Consider the following 18,480-nt stretch of genomic DNA (forward strand, 5'->3'; position numbering starts at 1 on the left):
TGAAGTAGGAGAGTTAAAAAATACCCAATCTGATACATATTTATAAACAAGAGAAATTATACCTGTTGTTTCAAATTTTAATCCATTTTTTGAAACACAGAATTGTACTAGCCTCATCACCAAGTAGGATACATCTTAAATGAGACATCATCCTGTGCTTCAGGGAGATACACTTCCTTGATCAACTGCAACCTTCACAGTCAAACCACATGCCAATGCATCTCACAGCAACATAATTTCTTTTATTTCCCTCATACAGGACATTGTCATACAAAAATCTGCTGGAAAAAACGGGGAGAAGAGGAGGGGTGTGGAGTGGGAATTAAAGTACTTTGATTTGTCTGCAGAAAAGGTTCAAAGAGAGATAGAGGCTGTTCTGGAACCCTCCCATGTCATCAGCTATGCAGACCGTAAGAAGCTGCCCTACACAAACGCTGTGATTCACGAGGCTCTGCGCTACAGCAACGTCACCTCTGTTGGGGTCCCTCGACTGTGTCTGAGGAGCACAACTCTGCTGGGTTTTCACATTAAAAAGGTATATTGGATACCCCTGTTTCTTTCATCTTTGAGCTGTTAATATTTAGCATCTATGTAATCTAGAGAGAAGGAAAATCTATGGAAAATAAGATCTCTGCTGCTTCTTGCAGGGCACACTCGTCTTGCCAAATCTGCACTCCGTGGTGTATGACACTGAGCACTGGGCAACCCCTTGGAAATTCAACCCAGATCATTTCCTAGATTTGGATGGCAACTTTGTGAACAAAGAGGCATTCTTACCTTTCTCAGCAGGTAACACCCTGACCTTCAATATTCCTGTTTGCTGTGTTTTGCAGGAAGGTTAAAAATACTATTTCTAAAATTTTAAAAACACACATTTATACAAATGTATTTGACACAAAGATTTTAAGTCAGGTGTTCTGCCATAAGAGCCACAAATATTGTTACGCCTTTTGTATTTTTCCTATATTCAAACAGAGGATAAATATGGTTGGGAGACATAATGCTCTTTTTCCTTAGCAGATGCAGGGTTTCCACCTAAGGATATCTGAGCTTCTTATCTCCTAATGTATTAAAACAATGTAATTCCCCTAAATCAGGAAAATTATTTATTTTCACCTTACAAACAGGAAGTGAAATGACAAAAGTAATGTCATTTTTCAAAATATATTGAGAAAAAAAAGTAGGAAACCAAACCTCAGTTTCCCAAATCCTACATTAATAGTCTAGCACCAGGTTTTCTTGTATCTGTAGAAAACTAGCAAAATCCAGTAGATTTTGTAAGTTTTCAGTAGAATATTTTTAGGCAACCAAAAGAAATTGTAACTTTTCAAAAGCATATTACAATGTACAACCCTAACTTATAGTGCAAAATGCAGGGATTCAAAGATTATGGAAGGGGGGAAAAAAGAGTGAAAAGCAGTATAAAACAACTCTAGAAAGTTTCTCTAGTCTACCAGATTCTCCAATAAACTGATTATGAAAAAAAGCAGCACAAAAGAGGAAAGTGGTATTGTTAGTAAAAAAATCACAATAAAACCTCTGGGAAACAGCTGAGGCTTTTTTATGTTACTGTGACATTATACTACTACACACTTCCTGTAGAGAAAAAGCAAAGAGCAAACTGAGTAACACACAGATTAAATGTAGTAATTCCAGTTGTTTTTTCTTTAAATTGCCTAAATTTCCTGTAAATCCCAAAATCATCTTTGCAAAATGGGTATCTATCCTCTTACCTCCTTCACTCACCAAATGGCCATGAATCGAGACCACTAACTTGGATTCCCACTTCAGCTGTGACATAGGACTATAACTTGCTCTGGTTATTTTCTGTTTATGTAATCTGGGTATTTATATCTTCTGATTATCCTTGGGTTTTTTCAGTCTGGAATACACAGATATCTTGAAATATCCCATGTAATCAATATGCCAAAATGAGTCCCTGAGTCTATGTATCACTGCACATTTCACTCCCTTAGCTCACACATCTGCTCCTGATAGCGTTATGACTACAAGGACCTCATTTACCCTTCTGAATTTCTGTTAAAGAAATCCTGATTACATCCTTCTCCTTGGCTTCAGAACCACATCCCACAATGCTCCAGCCCTCCCTTCTCAACAACCAAAATAAGATTCTGAAGTCTATGAATCTTTTCAAAATCTGGCTTAGCTAAGAAAAAATTCATGGCTCTCACAGAACAAGAATCAACAATGTGAAGGGAGAATCATATACATGCTCCTGGGGTGAAAAAAAGCTAAACAAACCAAACCACCAAATCAAAGACTTGACCAAGGTGCACAGCTTCTCAGTTAAATGTTTCACCCCCTTCTTCCTTACAGAAGGAAATGGGATTATATAAACAGAATTTTATATATATAACAGAATATAGAACACAGTAGATTTAGATTTAACTTTACTCAACCAACTCTTTTGGTTTTCCTCTGCAGGGCACCGTGTATGTTTGGGGGAACAGATGGCACGAGTTGAACTGTTCATCTTCTTTACCAACCTCCTTCGGGCATTTACATTCCAGCTCCCTGAGGGAGTGAAGGAAATCAATCTGGAGTACATTTTGGGTGCAATACTGCAGCCACATCCATATAAACTCTGTGCTATTCCACGCTAGTCTGCAACACAGTACAATGCTGAGAGACTTCAACTTGTTAGTAAGTGTGGATTCTCTAAAAACATGTTTCACTATCTCAGTCCTATTCAGATGGAGGTAGCTCTACACAGCAAATAAATAGGGTTTTTATTTAGGAGGTCTGATCTCATCTACCGAACTTTCTGAAATGAAAATAAATCTACTTGCCAAACTCACATATTGAGTCTTAGGCATACACAAACACACAATATTTCCAAAAAAATGTATTTTCACACTCTCAGTAGCAGTGAATTAGCTGTAGGATGTTAGAGAAGTAGCCTGTATGAAGCAGTTTCCTGCATATGTGATCTGTCAGGTATCACATTCTTAAAATGGCACAACTGTTCAGTTAGGATGCTTGAATAAAATGTTCTTCAGTAAGCTGTTACTCTTCTGAGTTCACAGAACTTCTTGCAGGAGGTAACTGAGTACATACAGTGTTGAGTCCTTTGCCTTTCACTCTCCCACAAAGCATTATATAGTGTAGCATAAACTTCAAACACACACAAAAATGATTATAGTATGTATAGGGCCTCTCATAACCACGGCCCATTTAGGAATCCTTATATCTTTCTTTACATCCTCAGTATCCAAGTTCTATTTCATCACAGCTTTGGTCCATTCATTATCAAAAACTTTTCCTTCTGTTTAGAAACATTATTGCATGATCCAATAATTTCCTATTTGAAGAGAACGGAACAGCTTTTCAAGAAATTAAGAATATAAACAAAGATGTTAACAGTTGTTTAAGTAGGTACAGTAGAGATTTATTACTCACAGTGTTTTCTTCTTTCTTTTTCCACATCAACAGATGTGGAAGGTTTTGACAATTTAAAATTCAGCTGAAAGCATCCTAAAATCCTTTGAATTTTCAAAGTTCAACAGCAGCTAACAGAAATGATGACAGGATGTAATTAAAAACAAAAGCAGAATACTATGTATTTCTGGGACATAAAACTAATGGAAGAGTTGATTCCCCTTGAAAATATTTCCAATTATTCCCTTCCACTAAGTGACAACCACTGGGTTCTAAAACACGGTAATGTTTGCTACCACAGAATAAATGCATACTTGACATCATTGGTATTTTTCACCTTTTTAATAAAAGCCATTTTAAAACTTTCAATGTTACTTTATTTTTATCGAGGAAAATATAATATTTTAAAAATCCTGCTTGAATAAGAAATACTTTCAAACATAAATTAAGAAACAACTCTTAAACTTCACATTTCTTGCAGCAAGGGCAGTTCTTCCATAAAACATTCTGACAGATTTACAAAAGCAGTCTGACAGGACAGTTCAAAGGTTTTCAAGTCTTGTCCTTTTTATTTCTTGCATTCATTAAAGAAAAACTCACCAAAAATAATCTTTCCTTTGAACCCCCAATCTGCTTGGTTCCATAGAGGGCTCAAGGTAAAGTGCTCAGCAGCAGGACTGGCAGTGTCAGATACGAGCTTTGACTTTTTCTACTCCAGTGTATTTTGATGATACTTGAGGTATATCCCACCTGAAAAAAAGACTCAAAATTTTCCTCTATGTTCACCACCCTTTTGGTTACATTAAGTTATTCCGTCATGTTGATTTTTTTTTCCCAATAAAATATTATTTCACAATCATAGAATGGTTATAGTTGGAAGGGACCTTAAAGATCATCCTGTTCCAATCCCCCTGCCATGGGCAGGGAAACATTCCACAAGACCAGGGTGATCAGGGCTCCATCCAACCTGGCCTTACACATAAGTTTTCTGGTTTTCTTCCAGAACTGTAGCTTGGGTTCAAACAATGCACATATTCTTCACCTGTATGTTTTTGAAGAACTGAGGTACATGATAATTTGCTGTACAGTGCTCCTTCTAAAAATGTGGGAAGACCGAATATTCAGTGTTCATGATTAAAAGAGGTGTTTTTTTAAAAAGAAGTCGTCACAGGCCTGACAGCTGGTAGCAATGAAAACTAGTTCCGCTAAGAGCATCTTCTTGTTATCCCATTCAAAACTGAGAAGAGCAAGAGATGAGGCATTCCTCAGCTTCCCAATGTTTCTTGAAACGACAGTATGAGAATTCCATACTACCTTTTCATCACAGTTGTAAAGGAAACCTACAACAAAATGCGCAATACAGAGAAAAAAAGCTGCTTCATTGGGTTTTTTGTAACGAAGGAATTGAAGTGAATCAGAGAAAAGAAAGATTTACACTAAATCTAAGATCAAAATGCAAGCTTTTCATGTGAAACATCCTTTAAAAAAACCAAAAAACTTTAAAACTCAAAATCCCATCACCTCAGTAACTAGAGAACACAGTCAAACTTTTACAAAAATACACTAACATCCAGCTCTGCTGATGTTATTCATCTTTTAGAAATCACTAGTACAAAGTGAGGAAGACTGCCTGGAGCCCTCAGGAGCTAAACTCCTGAAAGTTTAAAATCCAGTCTTTACAAAAGCTCATATTGTTGAAGATTAGATTCAGACATTAATTCATTCCACTGATAAGAAAAACGTAACCACAATTTCCAGATTTTTTAACCTATCCTGAAGAATCTGAAGTGTTTGTTTGATTCTGTTTTCATGAAATAATATAAAGAAACTTAAGTTGTAATAGATTGCTTTTGATATAACAGCCTTGCAACATTTTGTTCCCAAAACAGTGGTAACAAAGGACCTTCACTAGGACTGCAGCACCTAAATATTAAAGTAACAGGAACCATATGGAAAGTACACACAGGTCTGTGTCCACTTCGTGAAGCACACAAAATCCATACTGTTTGTGTGGTTTTAAGAAAAAAATGTAATCACTGGTCAACATGACCCAGATTCAGAAAATGAGTAAGCCAATTCTAAACTTGGGTGAAGAATTTTTCCTACAATTTTTGTTTTGTTCAAACCTCAGAGGGAAAGACCCAAGTATCTAGATGGTCTTGTTCCACCTAATAAGCAGAGTGTTATCAAGGACATGTTTTGATCCACCAACCAAATCATGTATCTTCAAAACACTGTTAAAATAATACTTTATTTTTTAATTAAACAAATTTTAATCAAACTTCTCTTCACCCAATAAAAACATCGTAAGTATTAGTTACTCAGTATTCACATCCAACTCTTTTATATTACATGCCTATCTAATCAAGCAAAACCAAATCAAAATCTGAAATAGCTGTCATTAACTTGATCAAAACAACTTGTACTCCAGGAGGGATTATAATGGTGGAATGCTGTATGGGCTTGCTGTAGGGAAACAAATAAAAACCTAATCTTCTCATTTTGCACTGCTTTCTTAAGCCTTTACAACCCTATAACATCATTAGAATTTCAAACAATATAAACATTTTATACAGAGTATACCAAATAGCAAAACCAATCAGATGGTGGAAGGATATAACATATAGTTAAAACAAGCAGATCTGTGGTGACACCAAGAATGAATACACCAAATTATATCCATCAAAATATATCACTTACCTCTTGTAATACTTGTCCAAGTGTCTCCTGACTGTGAATGCGCTTCCTGTTGAAAACCCAGACCACACTTATTTCTGCACAAAGAATTTGGAATCTTGTATATATCAAGTATTTATCCCACTTCAAAAAGAGAAGTTATATCAGGCTTTGTTCCACATGCATTCCCTTAACAAATCTTTCTACAATTCTATTGAGTCTTACTGCAGTCTTATGGAATTTACAATTCTGATTCAGAGCCATTGTTATTGACATCATAGTTAGGAATTACCTGGAATAAGGCTGGCTACTCATCGCATTTTCTCAAAAACAATCCTGATTTTTAAAAGGCATTGTTAACTTTCAATATAAAACCTAACATGGATGATACAGCTGGTACTTAATTACTTTAGTGCCATCTCCTCCAGCAACAGATATCTGATATTCAGTAACTGATGCAAGAAGATTTAACAAATACTACCCTTTTTCAGTCATTCTTCCAACATAATCAAAGTAGTAAGCAGTGCATGTAAACACAACAGAAATACAAGGACTTCACAAAGTTTCCATCACAAGAACACATTACTACAGGCATTTCCATGCATTCTGTAATACATGCACTAAAAAGACTAGAAGTGCAAATAAAAGGCAATATAATTTTACCTGTCTATTTTGGTTGCTATGACCACTGTAAAATTGCCTTCTGTATTGGGCAAGTATGTAGAAGGTATAATGACATAACTTCCTGGAGGAAGCCTGCAAAGTCGGCTGACTTCCTGGGAATAGCAGTGAGGAACACAGCTCACCAGTGGCTCCAAGTGTACAAAAGAAGTAGTTTGTGGTTTCCAGCTGCTGTTAGGCACCTGCAAAAAAGAATGCAGACATGCCTAGCTTTTCATCTGTTTCAGGTCTCACAATGGTTCATTCCTAATACACCACAGTGTAATATGGTCCATCTCTATTCCAAATACTCGCTCTACTGTACAGAGCTAGAGAGAAGAGGAATGAAAAAGCTTCCAGAAAACCCAGATGGCAGTACTAAGAACAGATGAATCATTTCTAGCCTGTTTGTAGACCATGTATAGAACCCACTACTCACATTATCTCTAGAGCTTTCTCTATTGTCTAAACTTATTCTTCCCTGATGGAGCCTAAAGCACTTGTTTTCCATCCCGGGGATCTGCTGAGCAGACTGTGTCCTTCCTATATCTAGCAGTCTTTCCTGTACTAAAAAGTTGTATTAGACCTCATCTCAGTCTCCTATAATCACAAAAAATTCCAATCTTTCTTCACATATTGTATACTTGAAGTTTTATGATTACTTCTGATGCCAAACTCCAGACTTTTCACTTAAGCAACACTTTTTTTGAAGCATGTTTTCTAAAAATAAAGCTACCTTTCTTTGCAAAATAGTTACTTAAGCAGCAGTTTCTCAGGTTACATTTATGCTGTTGGACACTGGCACACACATGTAGAAGCAGTACCTATCCATACCAAATCAAATCTTGTTTTGTTTCTGATCACCTGCTCAAGATATCACAGTCCTTTTGATCCAATATCATTTGCCTATGGACATTTAATTATTAGATGCAAAGAAAGTAATTTTTCATGATGAATTACCATAAGGTCTGGTCCTCAATTACTAGGGCACTGAGAATTCTTTGCAAATCTTCAAAAGAGTTCATCATTACTAAAACTAATTTAGAACCTTGTGAGAGTTCAGTGGGACCAATTATGTGGTTACTATGCTGTGTAACTACCTAAATTTTTCCGTATCTTTCTTGGGCATTACTTCCCAGAGTCAGCCTGTGTTTCTCCCAGAAACAGCAAGTCCCTTGCAAACTACAAGGAGCCCTGTGCTGACAAGCTAACCTTGACCCTGGGAAAATGAGCAATCAAACTGACCAGAAGCCTTACCTGGAAAATATGGAAACCTATTGGACAACACTTGCTATCCAGGCAGTGCTGACGGAGAGTGACTTTCACACTGCTTTTCCCCGGTCCTGCAGGAATGGAGAGGGGAAAGCAGGGATTGGTATGGAAGGAGGGGAAGTTCCTGCTACCTCCAGCATTTAGCCCATTCTTCCAGCATCCATGCAGCTGCACCGTCTCCCATTCACCAGCTGGGAGTTCTTCACAGAGGGCAGCATCCGTGGGTGGTGGCTTTAGCTCACTATCAAACATAAGAGAGAAAAGAAACTAAAGTGTATAAAACATGTACTAACAGAATATAAACAAATCTGACCAGCTTTTAAGCAGCTGCTAACACTACATTTTGCCTCTGCATATAGCACTAAGCTGCAGCTTAGAGTCAAGATGCTACTCATCTGGCTACGTCTGGTTTGTATTTTAACAAGAGGTAGTAGCAGCTTCATGACAAAAACAAGGAGCTGAGAAACTTGCATGAATTCAAAGACAATACAATGCTGTTACACAGCACCCTGCACAACTCTTCAAAATATTTTGAACATTTCCACTCAGTGCTACACCAGTATTGATGTCACCAATTTTAAGAAACATTCTGCTTTGTTTTAAACCTACCTGAGAGAGATCCTTCCTGTTGAAAATACACGAAGCAAGAAATTCCCTACTGCATCTTTCAGAAAAGTGCTGGGAACAACAAGATAAAAGCCAGGTGAAAGGTCACAGCACACATGGACTTCTCTATCGTAGGAATGGCAGACTGTACCTACAACTGGAGGAGCAGAGAGGGTCTTTGGAAGGTTAAATCGTTTCTTCTCCACCTAGAATAGACACATAATGATGTGTGGTGGTTTAGGAGAAATTAGTAGCTTTTAATAAAAACTAAAAATTATCAAATATTGTTTAAAACATTTTTAAGCACGCATATATTGACAAATGAAATAAAGACAAGAGTGTCAGCAGATGACCTAAACATCAAAGAGAAGTAGGAAGAGTTAATATTCAGGAGGAGTAAATTTAGAATGGCTTCAAGTCATCAGCCTGAAATGTCATGCACTTGTTTGGAACAGTCCCAAGTGCCAGCGATAAGAAGAAAGTACTAGTCCAGTAATAGTTTGTACAGACAGTATCTGTGAGAAAAACAGATCCATTCCAGCATAAAGCAGAGACAGAAAATTTGTGACCAGTTGAATCATATCACATGAGAAATTAATGATTTTATTCAAATATTTCACTAATGCTTTTAAACTTCTATTTGCAAAGAGAAAAATATCACTTTTGTATTACCTTCCAGACATGCAATCCCACAGCCTGGTAATGTTTTCTCTGAATGCCCTCAGTGAAAGATGGATTTTCCTCTGCTAAGCGAGTTGGATTTTGAATCCTTCCAGCCCAGTCAGTGCTGTATTTCCTGTGTTTCTGCAGCAGAGCAATGCACACCTCACTCGATTCACAGACCCTCAGCCAGAACTTGGGGTTGGTAGGGAAGCTGCTGTTGTTACGGCAGCCACCTGCAGACTGGCCTCTCACCCAGGATCCAAAAAGATTCTGTGAGTGATACAGCACTTTCTCTAACAAAATAAGAAAAAACCATGGTGTGGATTTCAGACATGAGAATCTGATTAATATTACAAAACAATTAAATAATTAATTAATATTACACAACAGGTATCTGGCAGAGACTCCCTAGCCCAAGAAAACATTCTGTGTCATAGCTTGACATTCCCTAAAGCAGAAATTCATGACCAAGATTTTGAGAGGCATGAGAATTAATGCCACAGTTAGTAATGACAGACTGATGACATGATTTTTACAAGAAATTGTTACTAGAAATCTCAAGTATATCTACCATTAAACACAAAACATCACAGGGCTGTCCAGAATAACAGCCTTCTAGACAGAGGACATTAATCTCTCAACCAACTAGCAAGTAACTAGAGTTCACAGAAATAGCAACATTTTCTCTCAAGATCTTTAATTTCTGCTTGTCCTGCTCTTGCAGTAGAGACAGAAAAGGCCTATGGATCTAAAGGTGAGGGGAAAACTGAGAAAGAAATTATAGTCCTGTTACACCCATTTGCAATTCAAATAAATTCTTCCCCTTGACAATGTTATTTGCATGATAAAGATGTCTTCTTATATCACACCTGTATAGAGACTCTGAAGCTGTCCTTCCTCATTGACTGGAAAGCCCACGGTAATCTCATCAAATTCCCTGAAAAATTCACCTTCATCAACCCAGAATTCTCCCTCCTGGATCTGTGAGAGGAGTTCTGAAGCAACTACTGGATCTAGCTGGTTCCATCCTTGACCACTGCACATAAGACAAAAGTTAACATTCAAGCTCTTTGCCCAGTAGCGTTCCAGAACAATGTTCTACCAAATATCTTATGGAGCAGGACAGCAAGAAGAGATTTCTTCATTTTATTGTGAAATAATTTCATTGAAAATTTCTCTGCACATTGCTGGTCAATGAGATGGATCATAGGAAACACAAGTCATAACTTATCTCAGAAAACTTAGAAACAGCCTAATACCAAATTGGATGCAGAACAAACTTCTGGATGAAATAGGTGCTTTGTTTGCAAAGTCAGTAAATCAGTAAGAAGACTGAGAGCAAAATAAAGATTCCTAAATGTTGTTAAAAAAGGCAAAAAAGTAAAACAAGCTGCACTGAGATTGTTCTGAAAGAAGTGTTACGCTTTACATAAAAAACTGCCATTTGTATTAAGCAACTGGCTACCCCCTGAATCTGCTTGCCAAGTCTTGATAAAACAAGAACTTAAACCTTGAGCCTCATCATTTATGGCTCATTAAAAGTTGTACTTCTGACATTTTCCACTGTTTCACTAGCAAAAAAGAACAGTTCTGCATAAACTGTATAAAACAGTTATAAAACATTGTATAAAACATTGTATAAAACAGGGCTCTAAGGCCACCCAATGACCCCCTATCCTCTTGGAATTACATAGCAACTTACTTTTTGACAAAGAAACTACAAGAGACCAAGTGTATAACCAAAACAAAAGAAAAAAACATCAGCTGAAGTCTCAATAAATGCAATTAAATTATCTAACTCAGGGAAGAAAAACATTTCCACAAAAACGTTCATTAACATCACCATATTGTTAACATATTTTAATGCTGAACGCTTGTTGCTTGGGTCAAGAATTGCATGTTCTTTTCTACAGTCAAAACATGCTAACATTTTCCAAAATAAGCAAGTAGGGTCTGCCCTTTCATTCTTGTTACTTTGCTATTTGAGCTGCTACACATATTTCTGCAAGTCCTATAAAACAGTTCTCTTCTTTATTTCTACTTTATATGGACTTAATTCCAGCTTCTCCTATGCATATCAATCTATGGAAATGAAAGCCCACAAACAAAAAGCATATGTATCCTTTTTTCTGCTATAATCTCATCATTACTCCTTTGCTTGTTTTCTGCAGCTGAGCCAGGATCAAATGAGAGAGTCAAGTACAGCTGAGTGACTGCAAGAACAAACAGGATCAAAGACACTTAGATCAATGGCAGGACAACAAAAAAAGCACAAAAATCAGAAACAGAAAATTAGCCAGCACCTTAAGTTTGTCTCTATAAAAAGACATGATGATTTGATAAACAAAAAAGTTATTAAAAAATTTAGACTGCGAGAGCTAGGAGATCAAATTTACTAGCCTCAGAACTAATGAGCTGTGTGAACTTCCAGCTCTCTAAAGGATTGCACACAGACACTGAAGCCTCTCTCCTCTGCTACAGATTATTAGCAGTGTTTGCCTATGCAATACATAGAAAAGCTTTGTGCTTCAAAACTTACACAAATGGTTTTTTAAATGAATATAAAACTGCTCACCCCTCACACCAAGGCCCTTGCCAGCACCGCCTCCCCCAAGGATTTCGTATTCGTAGTAGGAAGATTTCCTTGCCTGACACTTCAGAGAGATTCAATGTGTCTATCACAATAAAGGCATGAAATTCTCCTAGTTCACTTGCACCTGAATAGACCAAAAAAAAAATAAATTGAAAATAAACAAAATAATCTGTTCCATATTTTACAGTAACATTAGTGAAAGAAGGCAATTTTGTGATAAAATGAAATTAGTTTTAAATCTGTATTAGAACAGCACAAAGAAACCCCAAATAGTTCATTTAAGTGACTACAGAGAAACAAAGTAACATTGCAAACTGTATTAACTCACTCCTTGATCTCAAATCCCTACAAATTCACTGTGCTGAAATTCAATGAGGTTTTCAAGGTGCTTTTTCAAGGGAGTGCATTTTTGAGTGGAGGGGGAGGGTGCAATTTTTTTTGAGAACTGACCATATTAGCTTCTAATATAAAAAGCACTACTCAAAAGCAGCCCCCATCCTGAACTCAGTAACATCCTTAAATCTTCATTTATCCAAACATTTCAAATTTTACCATGAAACTGGCATGGTACTAGAATCAGCACTTATATTTGCTGGCTGCCTTGTCCTTTGAAGCCTGTTAATAGAGACATGTACTATCACCTCGTCTGGAGTTGAGGACTGAACAGCTTATTACACACTGTTCCTTTAGATTCATCAATCTTCTAAACACTGCTTTCTCCAAAACCATGCCAGTCTTCTCTTTCTCCACATTTTTTCCAGGGTCTTTCAGGGTCCATCTTTCAGCAATTCCTCCAGTCAGATCAACCAAAGCATCTGCCACCTGTCCTGCCCACAACTGCTCATAAGATCCATGCACTCTAAAAACAAGCAAAAAAAAATTAAAAACTAAGGAAAAATTTGTACACACAGTAGAACAAAAGAAACACGGTTCTTACACACTTCAACCCCACTCTGTATCACAACTGTGACTGTGCCTTACTTCATAATCCAAAGTAGGAAAGAGAAAGCACATACTATCTTATTTATATAGAACACAACATCTAAAGGATATGTAAGTCATTGCATAGTCCACTGCTTGATGGGAAGTTTCTTACATTCTCTCTATTCTATTTTAAAAACTGCTGTTGTCTAGTACTAGTCATTTGTACCTTATTATCCACGCTCTACATTATCTTTTTTGATTAACTTCATTCTTTCTTTCTCTTCAGTTATTCTTTATTCACTGCACAAATAATCAGAGTAGCATTTCCCTCAACAACCTAAACAAACCAAGGGACTGCCCCACCTGATGTAGCAGATGCAAAATACAGCAAAAGTCGTCAAGACTAAAATAGTATTCTAAGATTGAACAATAAGATCTCTACAGAAAACAAATATACATTACAAATCTGCAGAGAACCTTTAACATGACATTGGTGCTTCACAGCTTGTGCTCACTGCATCTACAGCTGAGTAGGTTACTTCCTAATTGAAGTCTGCCTCTGCCCTCTGCTGGCAACCACAAAATCTTCTGCTCAGATTCTTTAGGACATTAGATGTCTATCTTACCAGCGCATTTTATCTCCAAATTGCTTTGTCCATCTGGACAGTTTTTCCGCTGATGTGCCATAAACCATTAAATAGCTGCATTTTCTTTCTAAAACCATAAACTAACAAATTATACAAAAGAGAAGTGAAACTCACACAACCAGAGCCGCAGCTAGCACAAATTTACATAATGTTGCTTTCCATGAAAATATCTGCATGCTTTCTGCTTCTCATTGAGCTCTCATCTTCCCTAACAGAACATCTTCCTTTAACAAATTAGATAACTAATGGATAGAGACTTAACAAACATAATTTGAATCCTGAAAATTCATTGCAGTTTACTTTTCACCAGAATTAGCTCCCTAAGACTATCTTACCTCATATACAACTGGAAGCACACCTTACAAACATACAGTTTAAAGAGCAACTTCTGCACAAGCCATGACAGGACCGCCAGCAGCCACAACGCTCAGATCTATGCCCAAAGCAGCTGCGTAAAATAAGTAAGCAGAAGAAATATACAAGTATTGCAGTTCCATTTTCATCAATAGCAGTGTTCACATACTTTGCATAAGCTTTTTCCAGTAGTGGAAGCCAAAACAAATCCTCTGTCTGACACTGGGAAAAACAAAGTTTGCCCCCAAGGCAAGGCAGGCGATCATCAATGGTCACTTCTACCCAGTGGCCAAACTGCCAGACCCGGCACATGAAGCAGCCTTGGTAGGACTCATCTGTCCAGCTGGGCTGACCTGGAGGGATTACCTGGAGGACAAAAACCAAAATCAAGGCAAACAATGAATTCATTAATTTTATTCTTTGGAAACAAAACTAGTTTAAAATACACTGAGTATCAACTGTTTGTAACAAACACAGAAAAAAATAGGATAACAAAACCAGTGGAACTGAGCATAATGAAGGCAATATTCATAGGACAGCTTGGGACTGCTGAATGATACAAAATTGTCAATTAGGTGAAGAAAACTTCTCCACCATGAAACTACTCCATACCTTGTTCAGTAAGTATTTGCTCTTCTGCAAAGCTACACAGGCACACAGGAACCAACAGTCTCCCAAAATTCCTTGTTTTACTTGCACATCCTCCAGATTGTTTGAAAATAACCGAGGAGAAGAACAAATGTCCTAAAATTAAAGAGGAGGAGTTAAGGCCTGCATGGCATTCTAAGAAAGTCTATGTTTCAGGGACTGGGAGGGCTCCAGAGAGCTCTCATAAAATCAGGGAATTTTTACTTCTAGAAAATTTCCTTTTCATACACAGCCTAAGTAAGAAGTAACAAATAAATGGCTTGTTGGGGTATTTTGCAGGTACTTCACGAATGTAAATCTAGTTCCCACATGAATTTCAGTACACAATTGTCACCCATCAGGTGCAACCTTAGCAAAAGCAGTAATAAGTGAAAGACAACATAATTCATCAGCTCCTTGCTAGACTTATGATTGACTGTTTCAAGGCTGATGCCATCTACATTAAACTGCACATCCCAAGTTAGAAACATCTCAAAATTAGAACAAAGGAAAAACCTTCCCTAGGGCACAGAAAAATAGATTAATCGGTAGCACAAGAGGGAATTTCAAATGCAAGGTTCTGAATACTTAATCTGATCTGAAAGTGAGTTTGTGAAATATTTCTCCTTATATATAAACACTGCAAGAGATGGAAATTAACTCATCAGCCCTCAGCAGCAATCAAGATGTAAAGTACAAAAGCAGGAAGCTGCAAACTCGACTCCATGAAATCATTTGTTTGCCAATTACACCTAATAACCAACAGCTCTGTCACTGTTCCACACACAGCCTCAGACACAGGGGAAAAAATATAACTCAAGACAACATACTTTCTTCCTCCATTACATTTTTATAGCCTTTTTCCCCCTGTACACAAAGGCAGTATCATAAATACTTCACTTCAAATGGGTGTTCTTCAGAAATGCATTCTAAAGCTTTTAGCTCTAATACAGCTTGCTCTACAACCCAGCTATAAGTTTAAAAGCAATAAGAATCATATGACAAGTTATAAACTTAAGAAGTTTTCTTTCTTGTTGTCAAAGAAATCAACCACAAAAAAAGCAATAGGCTTCTGAAAAATTATAAAATCCAATTACTTATTTTCAAGACAGTTATGCAATACATCAAAAAAACTGGGAATGACATAATGCTGCATTCTAACTTGGTATGCACAAAATTTGCATAATGAAACTTATTTATAATAAAATATCTGAATTTCTACTACTGCCATGAAATTTAAAAGCTTTACAAGAGGATTTAAATCAATTCCACAAACAAGCACTAGACTTAAAAAAGTGTAACTCGTGTATTGTTAACGCTAACATACATTGGTTTTATTACTCCTGTGTTTCTAAACAAAACAAACAAACAAACAAACAAACAAAAAAAACCACCCAGAAGCAGTCATTCAGTGCTACTTTGTATTTACTACCTAAAAGCCCCATTCTAATAAAATCAGCCTTTTATACCTTAAAACTCACCTTAGGTCTCAACCAGGATATCTCGCCTCTGAATTGGGCGAGCGGGGTACAATAATCAAAAAATATAGAGGTATCACTGGCCGGAAACGTGGGGTCTGTGTAAAGGTCTCTTGCCACCATTAACTGTTTTTTCTCTCCCAGCATTTTCAACAGTCCTAAGCACCTTTACCGGCTTATCCCTACGACTTTATATCGCCAGGCACCAACCTGCAACAGAAGCGAGTGTTACTGGGGAATTGCAACAGGGAAACATAACAGCCATGGCGGATTTATTTAGGGATTGACAGCCTCTCACTCTAACACGGAGCATTTGGAATCACCACATTACTGGCTTCTTCCAGCACCTGATGCCACCCTACAGCGCTCAGCTGGAAGAGAAGGTCCCCCTGAGGGGACCTATACCCATTTAGGTCCCTTCCGCCCGCTCTGCGCACACCCTCCACACAAAGCTTCTCCCCCACCCTTTTCCTCACACCCAGCCCGAACAGGGCCCCTCCACACACGCCTCCTCCTGCCCATCAGCCCCCGGTCCCACAAGAGGTGTCGGCCCGGCGGCCCCCGCACCCGTTCCCCCCTCACCGCGGGGCGGTCCCGCCGCCATTGCCCGGGGCGGCCGTTACCCGGCAACACCGGCACGCGCGGTCACGCCCAGCCCGCGCATGACGGACGGCACCATCGACCAATCAGCGGGCGATACGTAGGGGCACACCACGCATTGGCCCCGCCCCTCCCCAGCTGAGGGGAGCAGAGGGGGCCCCGGGAGCCGCGAGATTCCGTGGCCGGGAATACCTGGGAGAAATGGGAAACTGCCCGCGTAGCTTGAGGTACGGGATCCTACGGACGGAGGAAAATGAAACCAAAGTGTTTTCATGAAGATTGTGACAGAGAAACCCAGAGAAATTGCTGGCCCACATCGAGTGCTTTCCTGACCTAACGGCGAAGATCACATTTTTGGATCGTTTATCACCATATAGTCATCCACAGACTGAATCGACAAAGGAGATATGTTAATCCCCATATTCTGATAGCTACCGCTGACCAGTGAAATAGAAAAAGTGCCTTAAAAATACTGCCTAGCTGAGGAACAAAAAACAGAAATGCAGAAATAAGGCCCCCACGAGGCCATCCTTCAGCACACCGAGGTTTTGGGTTTCAGGGCACACTGAAGGAGGCTGTTGTTTTTTTCACGTTTAGTCCTTTCACATCAGTGTTTCTCAAGGAGGTTAGGTGTGGTCAATAAAAAAAGCTGCTGAGCCACTGTAGAAGGAGGAGGTGTTTACCGAAAAATCTGTTTTTCACACTTGCCTGTGATGATGCGTGTGAGTCTAAGGTCACCTGGTCCTTAGGTAGAGAGGTCAGCTGAATGAGAGAGTCACAGAAAACATGGTCGTGACTGGCTTTTATCAGACATGAATGCAGAAATCCTCCCCCCTCAAGCCAGCCTTAGCAGATGGAAATGCTCTCAGGTAACTGCAGCAGCTGTCCGTCCCCCGACATTTGGAAATAGGTTCTGTGCCTCTTCGTCATGCCCATTCTACAGACACAAGGCTTCTCCCCTGCATACTACAAATTTAATCAACAAACAAGACTTTTCACATGGGAGTTTTGACCCTTTCGGGGGCAGAGGAAACACTGCTGGCAGTAAGAATAACCCTCTTGTCCACAGCTCATGAGAGGGAGCTGCAGCTGCGCGGCTGCGAGTGAGCGACACAGGAGAGCTCTGTTGGGGGAGGGAAAGGGGAAAAAAAGGCCTCTGTGTCAGGAACAGTGGGGCTCTGATCTGTGTGATTTCACCCCTGCATTCTTTAGGAAACAGCGATCACACAACTGCATAAATTCCATTAGAGGACCGATTCTAGAAAGCAGGATAAATGTTGAGCTCTAACTGTAAATACAAGAGGTCCAGCCTGCAACAGTTAATTAGTTAAATACCTGTTTATTTATTAAGGTATTAGAAGAAGGAAAGAGACAGATATTATCTTGGTCCCTCAGATATGTGACATGTCTTCCCTGTCACTGCAAGGTTGGAAAGGGGCAAATTAATACAGTATGCAATTGACGATTTTTTTTTTTCTGTTAACCAGAAACTTTGGAATGAAAGCAGCAGAGAACTTTCCCTGTTGCCACTTAGCAATCCTGCTGGATTAAGCTGTTCTGAAGACAAAGTGCAGGTCTATTTAGACAGAATGTCCTGTCTAAAATATATCTATATTTTAAGACAAAATTATATTTGCCTGTTTGTCAACCTATTTCTCAGTCCACTTTAACATAGGTGCTTCATTTTTACTTGGAAAGAAGGAAAGAAGACTGAGAGGTTGAGTCCCATTGCTATAGAAATTTAAAAGGGATTTGTGTCCAGCTAAATAATCAGCCCATTTCCATGTGAATGAAACTGATCCTTTAGAACAGTGTTTGATATTTTCATGTTTGCCAGTTTTGGGGTTTCATCAATCCCATGTTTCCTTTTGTCTCCAACTCCCACTGGTTCATGGACAAGCAGATGAATAAAAGTAATCAAGCAACAGTGGCTGGGCCCAATTGTGTGTGTCTGTTTCTGCAAATTCTGATGCATGGAAGC

At 38.6% G+C, this 18,480-nt stretch overlaps 3 protein-coding genes and 1 long non-coding RNA gene across 14 annotated transcripts in view; 2 read left to right on the top strand and 2 right to left on the bottom strand.

Moving 5' to 3' along the window:
• The window catches only part of LOC111933406 (cytochrome P450 2J6-like), a 23,162-nt gene extending 20,627 nt beyond the window's left edge, over window positions 1–2,535 (bottom strand). The window contains exons 1-2 of the mRNA XM_086844697.1: window positions 2,425–2,535; window positions 1,734–1,882 (exon numbers count right to left, since the gene is read on the bottom strand). The gene's annotated coding sequence lies outside the window, so the exon portion shown is untranslated. The remainder of the gene's footprint in view (window positions 1–1,733; window positions 1,883–2,424) is intronic.
• Window positions 1–3,768, top strand: part of LOC111933405 (cytochrome P450 2J2-like) — a 9,310-nt gene extending 5,542 nt beyond the window's left edge. For both annotated transcript variants that reach the window (XM_023932943.2, XM_086844699.1), the window contains exons 7-9: window positions 348–535; window positions 648–789; window positions 2,446–3,768. In XM_023932943.2, coding sequence (XP_023788711.2) covers window positions 348–535; window positions 648–789; window positions 2,446–2,624 — 509 coding nt within the window. In that variant the 3' untranslated portion in view covers window positions 2,625–3,768. The remainder of the gene's footprint in view (window positions 1–347; window positions 536–647; window positions 790–2,445) is intronic.
• CAPN10 (calpain 10) lies at window positions 3,464–16,639 on the bottom strand. Of its 10 annotated transcripts, none has more exons than XR_015274666.1 (15): window positions 16,482–16,639; window positions 15,903–16,109; window positions 14,407–14,538; window positions 13,964–14,160; window positions 12,511–12,728; window positions 11,852–11,993; window positions 10,146–10,312; window positions 9,286–9,569; window positions 8,617–8,819; window positions 7,993–8,248; window positions 6,739–6,938; window positions 6,100–6,145; window positions 4,714–4,739; window positions 4,000–4,149; window positions 3,464–3,530 (listed from the first exon to the last, which is right to left on the bottom strand). XR_015274666.1 is itself a non-coding variant. In XM_086844691.1 (15 exons), exons 2-15 carry the CDS (start codon window positions 16,044–16,046, stop codon window positions 4,086–4,088), a joined length of 1,962 nt encoding a protein of 653 aa, XP_086700817.1. In that variant the 5' UTR covers window positions 16,047–16,109; window positions 16,482–16,639; the 3' UTR covers window positions 3,941–4,085. The 10 variants fall into 10 exon arrangements, 9 of the variants coding, with proteins under 9 accessions (XP_086700817.1, XP_086700821.1, XP_086700818.1 ...); XM_086844691.1 differs by lacking the exon at window positions 3,464–3,530 and having other exon boundaries at window positions 3,941–4,149; window positions 7,993–8,078; window positions 8,196–8,248; XM_086844695.1 differs by lacking the exon at window positions 3,464–3,530 and having other exon boundaries at window positions 3,941–4,149; window positions 7,993–8,078; window positions 8,765–8,819; ... (1 more) ...; window positions 9,529–9,569; window positions 16,482–16,577.
• Window positions 16,640–17,289: 650 nt separating this feature from the next.
• LOC147651330 (uncharacterized) lies at window positions 17,290–18,126 on the top strand. The gene is made up of 2 exons (XR_015274670.1): window positions 17,290–17,368; window positions 17,987–18,126. It is a non-coding gene; the product is annotated as an uncharacterized LOC147651330 (long non-coding RNA).
• Window positions 18,127–18,480: the final 354 nt, after the last annotated feature.

The sequence above is a fragment of the Cyanistes caeruleus genome, chromosome 10, assembly GCF_971803275.1.
Source record: "Cyanistes caeruleus chromosome 10, bCyaCae1.hap1.1, whole genome shotgun sequence".
Classification (NCBI taxonomy): domain Eukaryota; kingdom Metazoa; phylum Chordata; class Aves; order Passeriformes; family Paridae; genus Cyanistes; species Cyanistes caeruleus.